Source organism: Ranitomeya imitator, chromosome 1 (genome assembly GCF_032444005.1).
Source record: "Ranitomeya imitator isolate aRanImi1 chromosome 1, aRanImi1.pri, whole genome shotgun sequence".
Lineage (NCBI taxonomy): Eukaryota > Metazoa > Chordata > Amphibia > Anura > Dendrobatidae > Ranitomeya > Ranitomeya imitator.
Window position 1 is genome coordinate 296791905 of NC_091282.1, and position 17316 is coordinate 296809220.

General features: G+C 41.3%; 1 protein-coding gene across 2 annotated transcripts in view; it reads left to right on the plus strand.

Annotated features, from left to right (window-relative positions):
* The window catches only part of LOC138669972 (splicing factor ESS-2 homolog), an 89079-nt gene that overhangs the window by 60236 nt on the left and 11527 nt on the right, over positions 1 to 17316 (plus strand). For both annotated transcript variants that reach the window (XM_069756904.1, XM_069756895.1), the window contains 2 exons: positions 1961 to 2037; positions 2181 to 2351. In XM_069756904.1, the coding sequence (XP_069613005.1) occupies positions 1961 to 2037; positions 2181 to 2351 (248 nt within the window). The remainder of the gene's footprint in view (positions 1 to 1960; positions 2038 to 2180; positions 2352 to 17316) is intronic.

The window sequence follows — 17316 nt, forward strand, 5'->3', positions numbered from 1 at the left end:
CGCGACAGTGTCACTTGCGCAGGCACAGTAACAGCCGCGTCGTTACTACTCATGTGTGTGAATAGCGGTGATGTGTTTTTCACTTGCGCCTGTGCAAAAAAACAAAAATGCAGAGGGATGATATAGAACAGATATGTAGGAAAGCACAAACGGTATGAGACATGCCCGCTGCTCCTGTCAGCACCACTAAGCACACACAGATGTTAATTTCACCGTACTCCTGATGCGATAGCATCGAGCCTATTTCTAATCTGTAATAAGCATGAGTACCCCACAATGTATCCTAGTAGATTAGTTCCTCATATGCCGCCATCCCTAGGGACAGCAGCTCATGAGGAGATGACAAAGTATTCACTTTGTCAGCACATCATCAACCCAACAGCATAATTGAGGGCTGCCAATGGGTGGCTATGGATATACAAGGCCCAACAAAGGCCTCTGGGCCTGGTATACACCACAGACTACTAGATGTTGTGGAAGTTGGAGCCTTATAAGACAACTGTCAACTCCAGCACTGCTGGGATAGGGTAATATACAGCACTACCCAAGTAGTAGTGTGTATTATTAATGCAGTCATAAGATCAATATTTCTTAGTCCCATAAGTGGACTTGAACATGTGAAAGAGAGAAAAAAAAAAAAAATTATTTGGAAAAAATAAACCTAGCTTAAAAATATCACATTCTATCACTGCATCAGTAACGACACATACTAGAACACTGTATGAATACTTATTATGCCAGGTGAATTCTGCTTAAATACTAAACAAAAATGATTAAAAAGTTGTACATAGCCCAAAATAGCACAAATAAGTCCACTTCTAATTTTGCAGAAACCAGACATCTTACAGCTCTATAAATGGAAAGTTGAAAAAGTTTTGGCTCCTGAGGATGGCGCAAAAAGTTTGTTAAACAGTGATTGAGTGCAAATTTAGTAAAATGGAGAAAAAAAGAAATACATTTTTTTTCACATTAATCATATTGAAACATGCTGTAAAACTATAATGCCTTATCCTGTGTGTTGCGCTGTAAAAAATAAAAAAAATAAAAAAAACATACTGGCAGCACGGTGGTGCAGTGGTTAGCACTGCAGCCTTGCAGCGCTGGAGTCCTGGGTTCAAATCCCACCAAGGACAACATCTGCAAAGAGTTTGTATGTTCTCTCCGTGTTTGCGTGGGTTTCCTCCGGGTACTCCGGTTTCCTCCCACATTCCAAAGACATACTGATAGGGAATTTAGATTGTGAGCCCCCAACAGGGACAGCGATGATAATGTGTGTAAAGCACTGCGAAATATGTTAGCGCTATATAAAAATAATAATTTATTATTATTATTGTTATTATTATTATTATTATTACAAAGACACTATTTTACTCTGAATAAAGTTAGTATTTCAGTAAACCTGAGGAAAGTCATAACACCAGCTGAAGTCTCAGTAATTAGAAAGCAATCCTGCCAGTAGGTGAAAAACATCAGCTGGTTCAAGTGACGGCCTATAAAAAGGTGTCTCATTACCAAGGTGCCACACAAGAAACATCTCATGATGGGTAAACATTTCCTGATGACTGCTTTTCAGTGAGATTTCCATGTCATATAGCACCTTAAGAAATATATCTACTTAGAAAATTGGGGACGCGTTCAATACTTATTTCAGCACGCACAAACACACATCCAGTGTTGCAGTGTATATTAATAATTGTGCTTTTCTGTAGAATACTTTTGCCTGCCCTCGCCTCCTGGTAGCCAAAGACCACAACTAGATCTGTCTCTTGTACTTAGCGTTAAAACCATTTAAAGTTTTTGGGAATGAAGATTTTTAGAAACTGAAATAAATCCATGGCTCTAATAGAAATCTCACTGAATATTTTTACTTTATATTGGTGATTTTTCATAACTCTTATGCTCTTATACAAACCCACACAATTGTTCAGTAATAATTTTTGTGTTTGTATCTATTTTCTAGACTTTGGGTAGGCTACCAGTTTGTGATAACAAACAGGAACCATTCTGTGGAGGGGCACTGGGAAGTCGCTTACAAAGGTACGTGGCGCGTCAAGGAAGCAAATTCTGTTTCATAACAATTCTATAATATATGGACACACTAAATAATTGCTTCTGAGCATGAAGTCTGTTTTTGTTTAGTTTTTTGCTATAAGCCTGCCTGACAGAATTTTGTCTTTTAGGCTCCTCTGAAGTGTTCTTACCTCCTGTTCCCATATTTGGAATGTATGAAAATGAGAACATCCTTTGTGCCCAGCTGCAGTATTTCTATCTGCCGTCCCTCCGCCATCATGGACTCCATAGCTGGTATGCTGAGAACTGCTACGAAAAGTCCTCCTTTCTTTGCAAACGCAGTAAGTAGATTTTCCTGATTTCTTGTTTTGGTAAATCTGAATTTCCTCCTTTATAGGTGGTTGGTTATCCTTTGGTGCTGGGTGATAAAAACCAGCACAGTATGCCAGTCTCCAGAGGAACTGCAGCTAGAAAGGGTGAAGAATTTGCTCAATGGTCATAAAAAGAATGAGGGATAATACAAATCCATTCCTACTACATGGAAATTCTTTTCCTTAAGCCAAATAAAGCCAAGTTTTGCTTATTTTTTTATCATGGGTAAAATATATCCATTTAATTAACCCCCCCACCCCTCCCCCCTTGTCAAAATTAATGTTATTGTGAACAGTTAGGCAAGTTGAAGGTGAAATGATCTGTAAAAGGGCTAAAGTTAAAGATTTATTTCCCTTGTATTTTAGTTCAAAAAAGTCATTATTTTTTTTAGTTTAAAAATTACAAAAAGGAAAAATGGGCTGATTCAAAAGTTTGGGCACCCTTGGAGATTTGTGTTCTCATATAACTCTGACCGATGTTTCAGACCTTAATTAGCCTGTTAGGGTTATGGCTTGTTCACTATCGTAAGGAAAGGCCAGGTGATGCAAATTTCATAGCTTTATAAAAACCCAGCCTCCTCTAACCTTGTGCTAAAAAAACAGCAGCCATGGGTTCTTCTAAGCAGCTGCTAGCACTCTGAAAATGGTGGAAGCCCAGAAAGTAGGAGAAGGCTCTAAGAAGATAGCAAAGCGTTTTCAACTTGCCCTTTCCGTTGTTTGAAATGTAATTAAGAAATGGCAGTTAACAGGAACAGTGGAGGTAAAGATAAGGCCTGAAAGACCAATCAAAATTTCTGTGAAGCTGCTAGTAGGATTGCTAGAGAGGCAAATTAGAGCCCTCGCTTGACTGCAAAAAAACTTCAGAAAGATTTAGCAGACTCTGGAGTTGTGGTACTTGGTTCTACTATTCAGAGACCCCTGCACAGATATGGCTTTCATGGAAGAGTCATCCGAATAAAACCTCTCCTGCTTCCTTGCCATAAAATTCAACATCAGAAGTATGCAAAAGAACATCTAAACAAGCCATGTGCATTTTGGAAACCAGTCCGATGAGGTTAAAATAGAACCCTTTGGCTACAGCGATCAAAGGTATGTGTGGAGAAAAAAGGGAAAAGACTGAAAGGAGACCAAGCACGAAATAAGGTCTTATCTGGGTAGCAATATTAACAGAAATGTGCATATTAAAAAAGAAAAAGCAAAGGCCATACAAAGGGGATCACCAGGCAGCAAGGAAATGTGCAACAAACACAGCTTTTATTGAGGTATAACACAGGACAAAAACATTTAAAAACCATTGAAAAACAATTGCCTAGAATGAGGCATATGCCCGTATACAAATGAAGGGGAAAGAAGAGTGCAAGTAATCCTCAGACTCCTATATGGACAGCATATTTGCTAATAAGCATACTAGAAATAAAGACACTTACCGTATTTTTCGGACTATAAGACGCACCGGACCATAAGATGCACCCCAAATTTGGGGTGAAAATTGCAGAAAAAAAAGATTTTTTTATAACATGGGGGTCCGTCTTATTGTCCGAATTTACAGTATCTTATGGCGGTGGCAGAGCAGGGTCACAGGAGGCAAGGTGTCGGCAGAGGTGGGGTGATGCTGGGATGAGGAGGTGCTGGGATGAGAAGGTGCTGGGATGAGAAGGTGCTGGGATGAGAAGGTGCTGGGATGAGAAGGTGCTGGGATGAGAAGGTGCTGGGATGAGAAGGTGCTGGGATGAGAAGGTGCTGGGATGAGAAGGTGCTGGGATGAGAAGGTGCTGGGATGAGAAGGTGCTGGGATCAGGAGGTGCTGGGATCAGGAGGTGCTGGGATCAGGAGGTGCAGTGAGAGGTATGGCGTGAGAGGGGTCCCTGGCGTACCATGCAGGCTTACCTAGGTGGCAGAGGTCCGGTGGCGGGGGTGTGGCGGCAGAGGAGGCGCAGTAAGCGGGGTCCCTTTCCCCGGTATGGTGATGCAGCAGGCCTGGTATGCAGCAGAGCCGGGTGAATCCTCTTGTTATCGGTGGGCGCGGCCATCTTCCTGAGGCCGCGCGTGTGCAGATGAAGCGCTCTGCTCCCGGGGCTTCAGGAAAATGGCCGTGCGTGCGCAGATGCGCGTGCGCCTCCTCTGCCGCCACACCCCCGCAACCGGACCTCTGCCACCGGAACTCTGCCACCGGACCTCTGCCACCTAGGTAAGCCTGCATTGCGACTATTAGACGCACCCCCCATTTTCCCCCCTTTTTTGGGGGGGAAAAAGTGCGTCTTTTAGTCCGAAAAATACGGTATAAATCATAGAGCAAGTATACAACATTGGAGAACACTGAGGTAAATGGATGCAGAAAATAAAACCACTCAAGGGGAGGCCGATGTAAAGGCCTAATCTACTGGGAACCAGATATATGGCACCTAAGGGTATGTGCACACGTCCGGATTTTTAGCGTTTTTTTTGCGGAATTTCGCCATAAAAACGCTATAAATCCGCTGAAAAAAGCTAACATTATGCATCCTATCATTTAGAATGCATTCCGCATTTTTTGTGCAGATGTTAGCGTTTTTTTCCGCAAAAAAACGCATACCCCAAAAAATCCGGACATGCTCTATCTTTTTGCGGATTTTTTGCGGATTTCCTATCAAAAAGGACATTCCGGAAAATTAAAAAAAAAAAAACGCAAAAAAAGCATGCGGATTTCTGGCAGAATTATGTCAGGAAAAAATCCTGACGTGTGCACATAGCCTAAGGTAGTAACATTCAGATATAAAAAGGCAAATAATACATACGGCTCCACATGCTTACTGCCCCTACTCCTCGAGTGGTGCGATGGAAGTAATGCACATCAAATAATAGCACTCAAATAAACGAGTTTAAGTAAGGCATAAATATGGACACAGAGAAGCATAACTCTCCCAGTAGTACAATATATGGCAAGCTATATGTCCCAATCCTGGAAAATGCCAAGACAGGCACACAATGTGGTGCTTAGGTACACAGCATGCAACACCAAACTTTCCCAAAGACCAAATGGGTATAATAACCCAATATTAGTGACAGGCACAAAAAAGAGCCAAGTACCCTACGCGAGTCGCCACTACGGTGGCTTCATCAGGGGTATCATACTTACTTAAACTCGTTTATCTAAAAAAAAAATTACGAAGTGTAAAAATATTTAAAAAAAAATAAAAGTAAAGAAAAAAGGAAATATTTTTCCAACAAATACATTTATTTATGTAAATAAAAAAAAAAAAAACATTTAAAGTACACATTTGATATTGCCTCGTCCGTAATGACCTGATCTATAAAATTGTCCCACTAGTTAACCCCTTCAGTGAACACCGTAAAAAAAATAAAATAAAAAATTCAGCAAAAAATGCTTTATCATACCGCCGAACAAAAAGTGCAATAAAACGCGATCAAAAAGATAGATGTAAATAAAAATGGTACCCCGGAAAACGTCATCTTGTTCCACAAAAAACAAGCTGCCATACAGCTCCATCAGCAGCCTCCAACAGCTGCCTTACCAATTTTACCACATGCGGAATGGTATAAAAAGCAAATCATGAATTGCTGTTTTTTGTTCTGCGCCCCCCCCCCCCCCCCAAATCGGAATAGAAAGCGATCAAAAACTGTCATGTTGCCGAAAATGGTACCAATAAAAACATCAGCTCGTACCAATAAAAACAACAAGACGTCACATGATACTGTCAGCTGAAATATGAAAAAAATATGTAGCTCTCAAAATATGGTGATGCAAAAACTAATTATCGCAATAAAAAAGCGTCTTTTAGTATGTGACAGAAGCCAAACATAAAACCCGACATAAATCTGGTATCACTGTAATCGCACCGACCTGAAGAATAAAGTCGCCTATTCACTTATACCGCACGAGGAATGGCGTAAAAAATAAATAAAACCAATTCTTCACACGCTGTTGATTTTTTTTCATTCTGCCTCCCAAAGATCGCAGTAAGGCTCGGCGCACATTTATCTTGCGCTCTGCACTGAGTGCTTACACAGGGGTTTCCATGTAAATGTCTGAAATGTGTGATTCAGACAGAGCCCCAGCGGAAGATTCCCTATAATGAGGCAGATGGAGGCACTGTGGACGCCATAGGACCTGGGATTCGGCGGTGTCTGTCTTTAGGATTGCATAAAAGTCCCGTCGACCACAGTTTTGTGCTATTCTGAAAAGGACACCACGGAGCAGAGGCCCGACGGAGTCTAGAGTAACTCTGCTGCCTCATTATAGTGAATGGATCCATCTGGGGGTTTCCTCTGAATCGTGTCACTCAGAGATTTAGATGGAAACCCCAAAGTAAGTGCACAGTGTAGAGCACCGCATAACTGTGATCTCAAACGTTACGTAAAATGTCCCCAATAAAAACTTCCACTCAATCCACAAAAAAAAGCAAGTCCCCACTCAGATCTGCTATCTATTAACAGAAATATAGGGGGCTTCAAGGTTACTGATAGCGCAAAGGCTCTGGAAAAGCTAAATGACTCCTCGCTTCCCAAAATAAATTCTCCGCATCCAAATGCCCCCCTCCGTTCTGAGCCCCAGTGTGCCTAAACAACATTTAACTCCCACATTCTGTAGTGATGAAAGCCCGCCTAATTTAAAGGTGCATGACTCCAGAAGCATGAGCTGGGTATAATGTAATGGTCACTGCAACGCCAGTTTGCAATTTTCAATCGACAACATCCACTGCTTGTTTCTGGAAAACGCCCATGGAGTCAAAATCGTCACTACATCTGTAGATAAATTCCCAAAGGCTTATAATTTCCAAAATGGGGTCACTTGAGGGGGCATTCTGCTTTTCTAGCACTTAGGGGCTCTTTATATGGATTCCACAAACCAGTCTAGGAAAATCTGCGCTCCAGGAGGCAAAATAGCGCTCCGTCCCTCCCAAGTCTCTCCGTATGGCTAAGTAGTACTGTACAGCCACATATGGTGTATTTCTACATTCACCAGAAATTGTCTGACATATTTTAGTGCCATTTTTACCAGTGTGTATAAGTAAAACTTGGGGCTCACACACAATCTTTATGGTAAAAATGTTAAATATTTTTTTCTTCACTGCCCAGTGTTCTAAAAGTTTGTGACACACCTGTGGTGTCAATATAATCACTGCACCCCTAGATAAATTCATTGAGAGGTTTAATTGGTAAAATGGGGTCACTTATAGGGGGTTCTGCTGTTCTGGCATTTCAGGGGGCTCTGTTAGGCTACATTCACATTTGCGGTGCGTCGGGCACAACCGCGGCGACGCATGCGCCCCTATATTTAACATGGGGGGCGCATGGACATGCGTTGTGTTGCGTTTTGTGACGCATGCGTTTTTTGGGTGCAAGCGTCAGGGCGCTTGTTGCATTTTTTTTGCGCTATAAAAATGAACGCATGCGTCAGAAAACGCAGCGTTTTGCATGCGTTTTTGCGTGCGTTGTGCGCTGCGTCGCCGACGCAGCACACAACAAAGCAAATGTGAACGTAGCCTTTATGTAACATGGCACCATCAAACAAGTGCAGCAAAATCTGCACTGTAATATGGTGCTACTTCCCTTCTGAGCTTTGCACTGTGCCTCAAAAGTAGTTTTCGACCACATATGGGGTATCGGCGTACTCAGGAGACATTGCACAACAAACTTTGGGGTCCATTTTCTCCTTTTGTCCTTGTGAAAATGCAAAATTTGTAGCTAAAAAGATTTTTGTGGGAAAAATTAGATTTATTTTTTTTTTAATTTTCACGGCTTAACGTTACAAACTTCAGTGAAGCACCTGGGGGTTCAAGGTGCTCAACACACATCTAGGTAAGGTCCCAGAGGGGTCTAGTTTCCAAAACGGTGTCACTTGTGGGGGGTTTCCACTGTTTAGGCACATCAGGGGCTCTCCAAACGCGACATGGCATCCCCTAATTATTCCATCATGTTTTGCATGCAAAAAGTCAAATGTCGCTCCTTCCCTTCCAAGCTCTGCCGTGCACCCAAAAGGTAGTATTACTCCACATATGGGGTATCGGCGTACTCAGGAGAAATTGCACAGCAAATTATATTTAGCAATTTCTCCTGTTACCCTTATGAAAATGTAAAATATGAATCTAAAAAAGATGTATTTGGTAAAAAAAAAAAAAAATTGTATTTTATAATTTCCACTGCTCTTTGTTATAAACTTCTTTGAAGCAACTGTGGGTTCAAGGTGCTTAATACACATCTAAATAAGTTCCCTAAAGGGTTTAGTTTCCAAAATGGTGTCAATTGTGGGGGGGTTTCCACTGTTTAGGCACATCAGGGGCTCTTCAAACGCGACATGGCGACCGCTATTTTTTCCATCAAACTTTGTATTCAAAAAGTCAAATGACGCTCCTTTCCTTTCAAGCTCTGCCTTGCGCCCAAGCAGTAGTATTCCCCCACATATGGGGCATCAGCGTACTCAGCAGAAATGTTACAACAAAATGTATGGTCCGTTTTCTCCTGTTACCATTGCGAAAGTAAAAAAAAAAAAAAAAAAAAATAGGTCTAAAGAAATATCTTAATGACAGAAAAGTAAATGTTAATTTTTTTCCTTCCACATTCCAAAAATTCCTGTGAAGCACCTGCAGGGTTAATGAACTTATGTAATGTGGTTTTGAGTACCTTGAGGGGTGCTGTTTTTAGAATGGTGTCACTTTTGGGTATTTTCTGTCATATAGGCTCCTCAAGGTCACTTCAAATGTTGGTCCCTAAAAAATAAATGGTTTTGCTAATTTTGTTGTAAAAATGAGAAATCGCTGGTCAACTTTTAATAGTTCTAACTTCCTAAAAAAAAAAAAAAGTTTACAAAATTGTGCTGCGGTAAAGTAGACATGTGGGATATGTTATTTATTAACTATTTTGTGCGATATGACTCTCTGATTTAAGGGCATAAAAATTAAGTTTTTTCACAAATAAACCCAAGTCATATCAAAGAAATTTTACCACTATCATAAAGTACAATATGTCACGAGAAAACAGTCTCAGAATCAGTGGCATCATCCATTGAAGCATTCTAGAGTTATTACCTAATAAAGTGCTAGTGGTCAGAATTGTAAAAATTGTCCTGATTATGAAGGTGAAAACAGACTTCGGGGTTAACATATTTTTTAAAAAGAAATGATGACTAAAAACTTTAAATTGCCCAGTAACATACAGTTCTGTGGAAAAGTTTTAGGCGCTCCTGGAAAAAATGCTGCAGAGTAAGAATGCTTTTAAAAAATTCAAATGTTAATAGTGTGTGTTTATCAATTAACAAAAATGCTAAGTGAAGGAACAAGCGAGAAATTTAAATCAATTCATTATTGGTTAGCAATTAACCAATGAAGGAACTTGACAGAAAAGTTGTTAGAAAATTTTTTAACAACGAACCACAGATCTGTGGATGTAGATTTGCCCAAAATCTTCTGTGTCTTTGTGTAATCCCAGACAAATGTGATGCTGTTGAGATCAGGGCTCTATGGAGGCCATATCATCACGTCCACGACTCCCTGTTCTTTTTTACACTGTAGATACTTCTTAATGACACTGGCTGTATGTTTGGAGTCATTGTCGTGCTGCACAATAAATTTTGAGCTAAGCAGAATTCTCCCTGATGGGATTGTATGATGTGAGTATCGGTCTATATTTTTCAGCATCGAAAACACCATTTAATCCTGACCAACTCTTTAACTCCACTACCTGATGTGCAGCCCCAAACTCACAAGCAACCTCCACCATGCTTCGCTCTTGTTTGGAGACATTAATTTTTGTATGTTTCTCCAGCCCTTTGACCAACAAGCTGCCTTCTGTATAGGCCAAATATTTCAAATTGTGACAGCAGTCCAGAGCACCTGCTGCCATTTTTCTGCATGTTTCTCTGCCTCCAAGTTGCTGTGCCCCCAAGTATAGTTGAGTGAGACGCTTGACCTTGTTTACATGTTGAAGGCTTGTTAGCCTTATTTCCTCTATGAAGACTACTACTACTGCTGCTACTAATACTACTGCTACTAATAATAATAATTTTATTTCTATAGCGCCAACATATTCTGCAGCACTTTACAATTAAGACAGATCATGAACAAACAAAAAATACATGGTTCAACAGTTACAGGAGTTATTGCCCTGCTCTCAAGCTTACAATTCTATATGGAAATAGGGGTTACAATAGCTAAAAAGTGCAAGGCATGTATGTTCCAGCCATTATTATAATAAATAGAGCATTTCAAATAAGTTGCTTGAGCCGGTCATGAGCTAGTCTCTAAGTACATTGACCAAGTGCTACTGGTTTCATGGAGGATGTGGAGACCAGATTCTGAGAAAAAGTTAGAAAAGGTGAACATGCAAGAGTTAGATTAGTGAAGTGACATGTTTTTAAATCAAGTTTAAATATGTGGGGGCTAGGTATTAGTCTGGTCGTCTTGGGTAGCGCTTTCCAGAAAACGGGCAGAGCACGAAAGACATCTTGGAGATACAGGTGGGAGGTTGTTAGTCTTAGATCAGTTGCAGAACGGAGAGAATGGGTAGAATGATAGACATGAGGGAGGAGATGTATGGTGGTGCACAACTGTGGAAAACTTTGTGGGTGAGTGAAGTTTGTATTGTATTCTGTAGTGAATGGGGAACCAGTGCAATGACTGGCACAAGGTGGAGGCATCTGTGTAGCAGCTGGACAATAAGTATGGCCCTTCCTGCCACATTCAGGATGGATTGAGTGCATAGACTTTGGACTGATCGGTAGAGAGTTGCAGTAGTCCAAATGAGAATGAAAGGTGAGAAAATGTCGGATTCTGGAGATGTTTTAAAGATGCAGGTAACACGAGTGAGTAATTGGATTTAGGGAATAAAGGAAAGTTGTGTGTCAATAATGACGCCAAGATAGCAAGTGTGCTGCTGAGATTTTAACCTCTTTTTCTCATCTTTTAGGATACATCGGGGGCTTATCTACAGCATTCCAGAATGCTGTAGATAAGCCCCTGATGCCGGTGGGCTTAGCTCACCTTCCATTTTGGGGGTGACCGGTTCCCTTTAAGAAAAATGAATATTCACCTCTCTCCACTCCCGCTGCGGCTGACACTGTGGTTGCTACTTAATAGCAATGGATACTCCCTGTCCTCCACGCACATAGTTCCGGTGTGGAGAGCAGTGAGTATTCCGGGAGCTGCGCTCTGCTTGTAAGCAGCGCATGACGTCCCTGCCATGCGCTGCTAACAGCCATAAAGCAGCTGCTGGCACTTAGTGAGAGCTTCACATTTATATGCTCTCAGCCCCTTTACATATATTGTGCCTTTTAATTACTATTTAGTTGTAACAAGACGCTGCGAGGGAGGATGTTTTAATTTTTTTTATGCTTTTTTGATGGGAGCATGCATACTAGGATACTGATGGGGGTGCCATGCATACAAGGATAGGGATGAGAAGACCATGCAGACCAGGATAGGGATGAGGAGGTTGTGCATACCAGGATGGGGATGAGGAGGTTGTGCATACCAAGATGGGGATGAGGAACCATGCATATCAGGATTGGGGATGAGGGGAGAAAGCATACCCGGCTTATACTCGAGTCAATAAGTTTTCCCAGGTTTTTTGTGGCAAAATTAGGTGCCTCGGCTTATACTCGAGTGTTTATACGGTACTTGTGGATCGTGCATTGATAAGCATTCAGCTAATAATTTTTTAATCGTGTTTTGTCACAGACCTAATGCAAAACAGAATAATTAACTGAGTAGAAGATTGCAATATATTAACAGGATAAAAACTTTAATGGGAGTTCTTTTAGGGACAATGATGCTCTATTACAAAGATGCAGTCGTAATGTATCCATGGTTCAGCGATGGTCAGTGGAGCAGATCTGTATTCTTCCAACTGAGGCCGAAGTCCCCTAGGTTGGCATCCTGTAAAATAATAAATCTGTGTCACTCGTGATGGAGCCATGATGTTTTGGCTGCTGTGCTGCCTCTGCCCCTTTGGATATCTTGGCTGAAACTCTGGCTGTCTTTCAGTCTCTCTGTTTTTATAGAGGCATATGACCTCTTTTTATAATATACTTTTTATTAATTTAGTATTGACATAAAGGGTAAGAATGGAGATGAGATCAAGTAGCATTTGTTGATTATTTAATCTATTTGCCTAGTTTTTCCTCCTCTGTTTTCAAAGTCGCCAAACTATCTGGCCTACACCATACATAATTAGCATATTCGTAAACATAACTAGTTATATAACTAGTCATCAAGGATAAGAGCACAATGTGTTATAGCAAATGTCAAGTCTGTTTTCTTGACCAACCAGAAAGAAATGCTTAAATTCAAAAGTCAGCATATGGATAAGTCTATTCTTTCTGGCTTGTTAACCCCTTCACCCCGAAGCCTGTATTCACCTAAATGATAGAGCCAATTTTTACAATTCTGACCACTGTCACTTTGAGGTTATTACTCTGGAACGCTTCAACGGATCCTGGTAATTCTGACATTGTTTTCTCGTGGCATATTTTACTTTATGATAGTGGTAAAATGTCTTCGATATGACTTGTTTATTTGTGAAAAAAATGGAAATTTGTCAAAAATGTTGACAATTTCGCAGTTTTTAAACTTTTAGTTTTTATGCCCTTAAATAAGAGAGTCATATCACACTAAATAGTTAATAAATTTCCCACTTGTCTGCTTTACATCAGCACAACTTTGGAAACATACATTTTTTTTTTTGTTAGAACGTTATAAGGGTTAAAAGTTGTCCAGCGATTTCTCATTTTTACAGCAAAATTTGCCGGACCATTTTTTTTTAGGGACCACCTCACACTTGAAGTGACTTTGAGGGGCCTATATGACAGAAAATGCCCAAAAGTGACACCATTCTAAAAACTGAACCCCTCAAGGTACTCAAAATTACATTCAAGAAGTTAATTAACCCTTCAGGTGCTTCACAGGAATTTTTGGAGTATTAAAAAAAATGAACATTTAACTTTTGTCACAAAAAAATTACTTCAGATCCAATTTGTTTTATTTTACTAAGGGTAACAGGAGAAATTAGACCCCAAAAGTTGTTTTACAATTTGTCCTGAGTGCGCTGATACCCCATTTTTTCAGGTAAACCACTGTTTGGGCGCATGGCAGAGATCGGAAGGGAAGGAGCGCTGTTTGACTTTTCAATGCAAAATTGGCTGAAATTGAGATCAGACACCATGCTGCGTTTGGAGAGCTCCTGATGTGCCTAAACAGTGGAAAACCCCCACAAGTGACACTATCTTGGAAAGTAGACCCCCTAAGGAACTTATCTAGATGTGTGGTGAGCACTCCCCTGTGCTTCACAGAAGTTTATAATACAGAGAGCTTTAAAAATAAAAAAAATCATATTTTTTCCACAAAAATGATCTTTTCGCTCACAGTTTTTGTATTTTCCAAGGGTAACAGGAGATATTTGACCCCAAATGTTGCTGTGCAATTTGTCCTGAATTCGCTGATACCCCATATGTGGGAGAAAACTACTGTTTGGGCACACGTCGGGGCTCGGATGGGAAGTTGTGGCGTTTTGGAATGCAGACTTTGATGGAATGGTCTGCGAGCGTCATGTTGCGTTTTTTGCAGAGCCACTGATGTGCCTAAACCATAGAATCCCCCCACAAGTGACCCCATTTTGGAAAGTAGACCCCCTAAGGATCTTACAGTGCGTTGCAAAAGTATTCGGCCCCCTGGAACTTTTCATCCTTTTCCCACATATCATGCTTCAAACAATAAAGATACCAAATTTAAATTTTTGGTGAAGAATCAACAACAAGTGGAACACAATTGTGAAGCTGAACGAAATTTATTTGTTGTTTTAAATTTTTGTGGAAATTCAAGGACTGAAAAGTGGGGCGTGAAATATTATTCGGCCCCTTTACTTTGTGCAGCAAACTCACTCCAGAACTTCATTGTGGATCTCTGAATGATCCAATGTTGTCCTAAATGCCTAATGATGATAAATATAATCCAAATGTGTGTAATCAAGTCTCCGTATAAATGCACCTGCTCTGTGAAAGTCTCAGGGTTCTGTTTGAAGCCCAGAGAGCATCATGAAGACCAAGGAACACAACAGGCAGGTCTGTGATACTGCTGTGAAGAAGTTTAAAGCCGTGTTTGGATACAAAATGATTTCCAAAACTTTAAACATCCCAAGGAGCACTGTGCAAGGGATCATATTGAAATGGAAGGAGTATCATACCAATGCAAATGTACCAAGACCCGGCCGTCCCTCTAAACTTTCATCTCAAACAAGGAGAAGACTGATCAGAGATGCAGCCAAGAGGTCCATGATCACTCTGGATGAACTGCAGAGATGAACAGCTGAGGTGGGTCAGTCTGTCCATAGGACAACAATCAGTCGTACACTGCACAAATCTGGCCTTTATGGAAGAGTGGTAAGAAGAAAGCTATTTCTCAAAGATATCCATAAAAAGTGTCCTTTAAAGTTTGCAACAAACCACCTGGGAGACGCACCAAATATTTGGAAGAAGGTGCTCCGGTCAGATGAAACCAAAATCGAACTTTTTGGCTACAATGCCAAACGATATGTTTGGTGTAAAGGCAACACAGCTCCTCACCCTGAACACACCATCCCCATTGTCAAACATGGTGGTGGCAGCATCATGGTTTGGGCCTGCTTCAGCAGGGACAGGGAAGATGGTTAAAATTGATGGGAAGATGGATGGAGCCAAATACAGGACCATTCTTGAAGAAAACCAGTTGGAGTCTGCAAAAGACCTGAGACCGGGACGGAGATTTGTCTTCCAACAAGACAATGATCCCATATCAGTAGATGTAAGCGGCGGTCAAAGTAGGTGGAGAATGCCGTGAGGGAAAGGTTGAGAATTGCTGAAGATGAGTTGGTCACACTGGGTACCCCTGATGCTGGGAATCGGCTAAAAGAAGCCCAGAATAATATGGATAAAATTATTTTGGAGAGGGCAGGGAGGAAGAGGGAGTTCCAACGACTAGCTTTTTACCAGGAGGGGGAGGTAGTTGGGCATATTCTTTTTGCTGGTGGCTTCTGCTCAGAGGGTTACATCATTCGTACATTTATTGGAACTTAACAACGGTACGAAAGTGTCGGAGACTTCTGAGATCTTAAGGGTCTTTATGGACTTTTATACTGATCTGTACTCCTCTGGTGTTGTCCCATCGGTGGGAGACAATATAGCATTTCTCGAGGGTATTGTCTTACCTAGGCTGAGTGAGGTGGATAGGGAAAGTTTGAGGGGCCTATTACAGACGAAGAACTAAGCCGCGCATTAAGGGCAATGGCAAGGTGCCAGGTACAGATGGACTACCAGCCGAAATTTATAAAGAGATGGAGGGAGTGTAGTGTTGCTGTCCAGACTGAGTAGTCTTGGAGAAGGCTAAAAATAAGGGAATCCTCCATGAGGGGGGTGATAATAGTTGTAATGCCGAAGGAGGATAAAGATCTACTACTGCTTAAATCTTTTCGCCCGATCTCTTTGCTCACTACGGACGTTAAACTTCTGGCCGGGGTGTTTTCGACCCGATTGACGGGTGTAATTTCTAAGTTAATACATCCAGATCAGTCTGGCTTTATACCTGACAGGTCTACGGCAGTTAATCTAAGAAGGCTTTTTATGAATTTACAACTGGGGGCCGATAACGGCGGTCATGGTTATTGCTTCCTTAGACGCTCATGAGGCATTTGATAGCGTGAAATAGGGGTACTTGTGGCAGGTATTGCAGTGTTTTTTCTTTGGACCACAATTTGTGTCTAGGGTTCAGTTGTTGTATGCGCAACCATCAGCTAGAGTGAGAGTGAATGGGGAGCTTTCTCATACGGTAGAGCTACATAGAGGGACGAGACAGGGGTGTCCGCTCTCCCCTCTTTTCTTTGCTTTGGCCGTGGAGCCGTTGGCCGCCAAAATTGTACAGTCTGCCGAGGTCTCTGTGTTTAAGTATGGGTCGATAGAAGAGAAGATAGCGCTTTACGCGGACGATATACTACTGTTCTTGAGAGACCCACATAACTCTTTGAGCAATGCTATTTGGCTCATCGAGGGATTTGGTGCTTTGTTGGGGCTAAAGATAAATTGGAATAAATCAACTCCACTCAGGGTGGATGATGTAAGGGATGAGCTGGGAGATTCCACGGAAGGGGCAAACTTAAAATAGCCGACCAATTCAAATATTTGGGAATACAAATCTCTATGCCGATTACAAATTATTTGCATAAGAATCTGACACAGGTGTTGGGAACTCTTTAAGGCAAAGGTAGGGGCTTGGTCTAAATTGCATTTGTCTGTTGTAGGTCGAGTTAATCTTATTAAGATGATTCTGATGCCTAAGATACTGTATGTTCTCCATAATTCACCTATCTGGATACCACGCGGGAAATTCAAACTGATTAACTTATTATTTAGAAGTTTGGTGTGGGGGAAACGGCATCCACGAATCAGGTTGGAGACGCTTCAACGCCCTAAGGACACAGGAGGTTTGGCTTTGCCTAATCCAGAAATATACTTTTTAGCAGCCCAATGTCAGCATTTAAAGGGCTGGGAGCATGGGACGTCTGCCAATGGGGTACAACTCTTGATAGAAAGGATGACAAAAAGAAGTCCAGCGGTACAGTGTTTAGAAGATGGTTCCCTGGGGATGCTTGGGAAAACGTATCGAACATTGTTTCTGATTTATAAAATATGGGGGAGAGTTAAACAAATTCGTGGGGTTACCTGTCTTACCAGGTTCTCTCCGCTATGGTGTTATAATAATCTATTGGAGTTTTTGGCAATGGGATGTATATCAGAATGGCAAGCTAAGGGAATTCGATATGTCTATCAGATTCTTGAGCGGCGGGAGCTGAAACCCTTTTCCCAGCTGCAGTCGGAGTATGAGCTTAAGACATCCGGGGAATATCAATATGCACAAGTCCGACATGCATTTGTAGCTCAGAATAAGGGGGATTGTCTCAAAATCCAAAGTGACTTCGT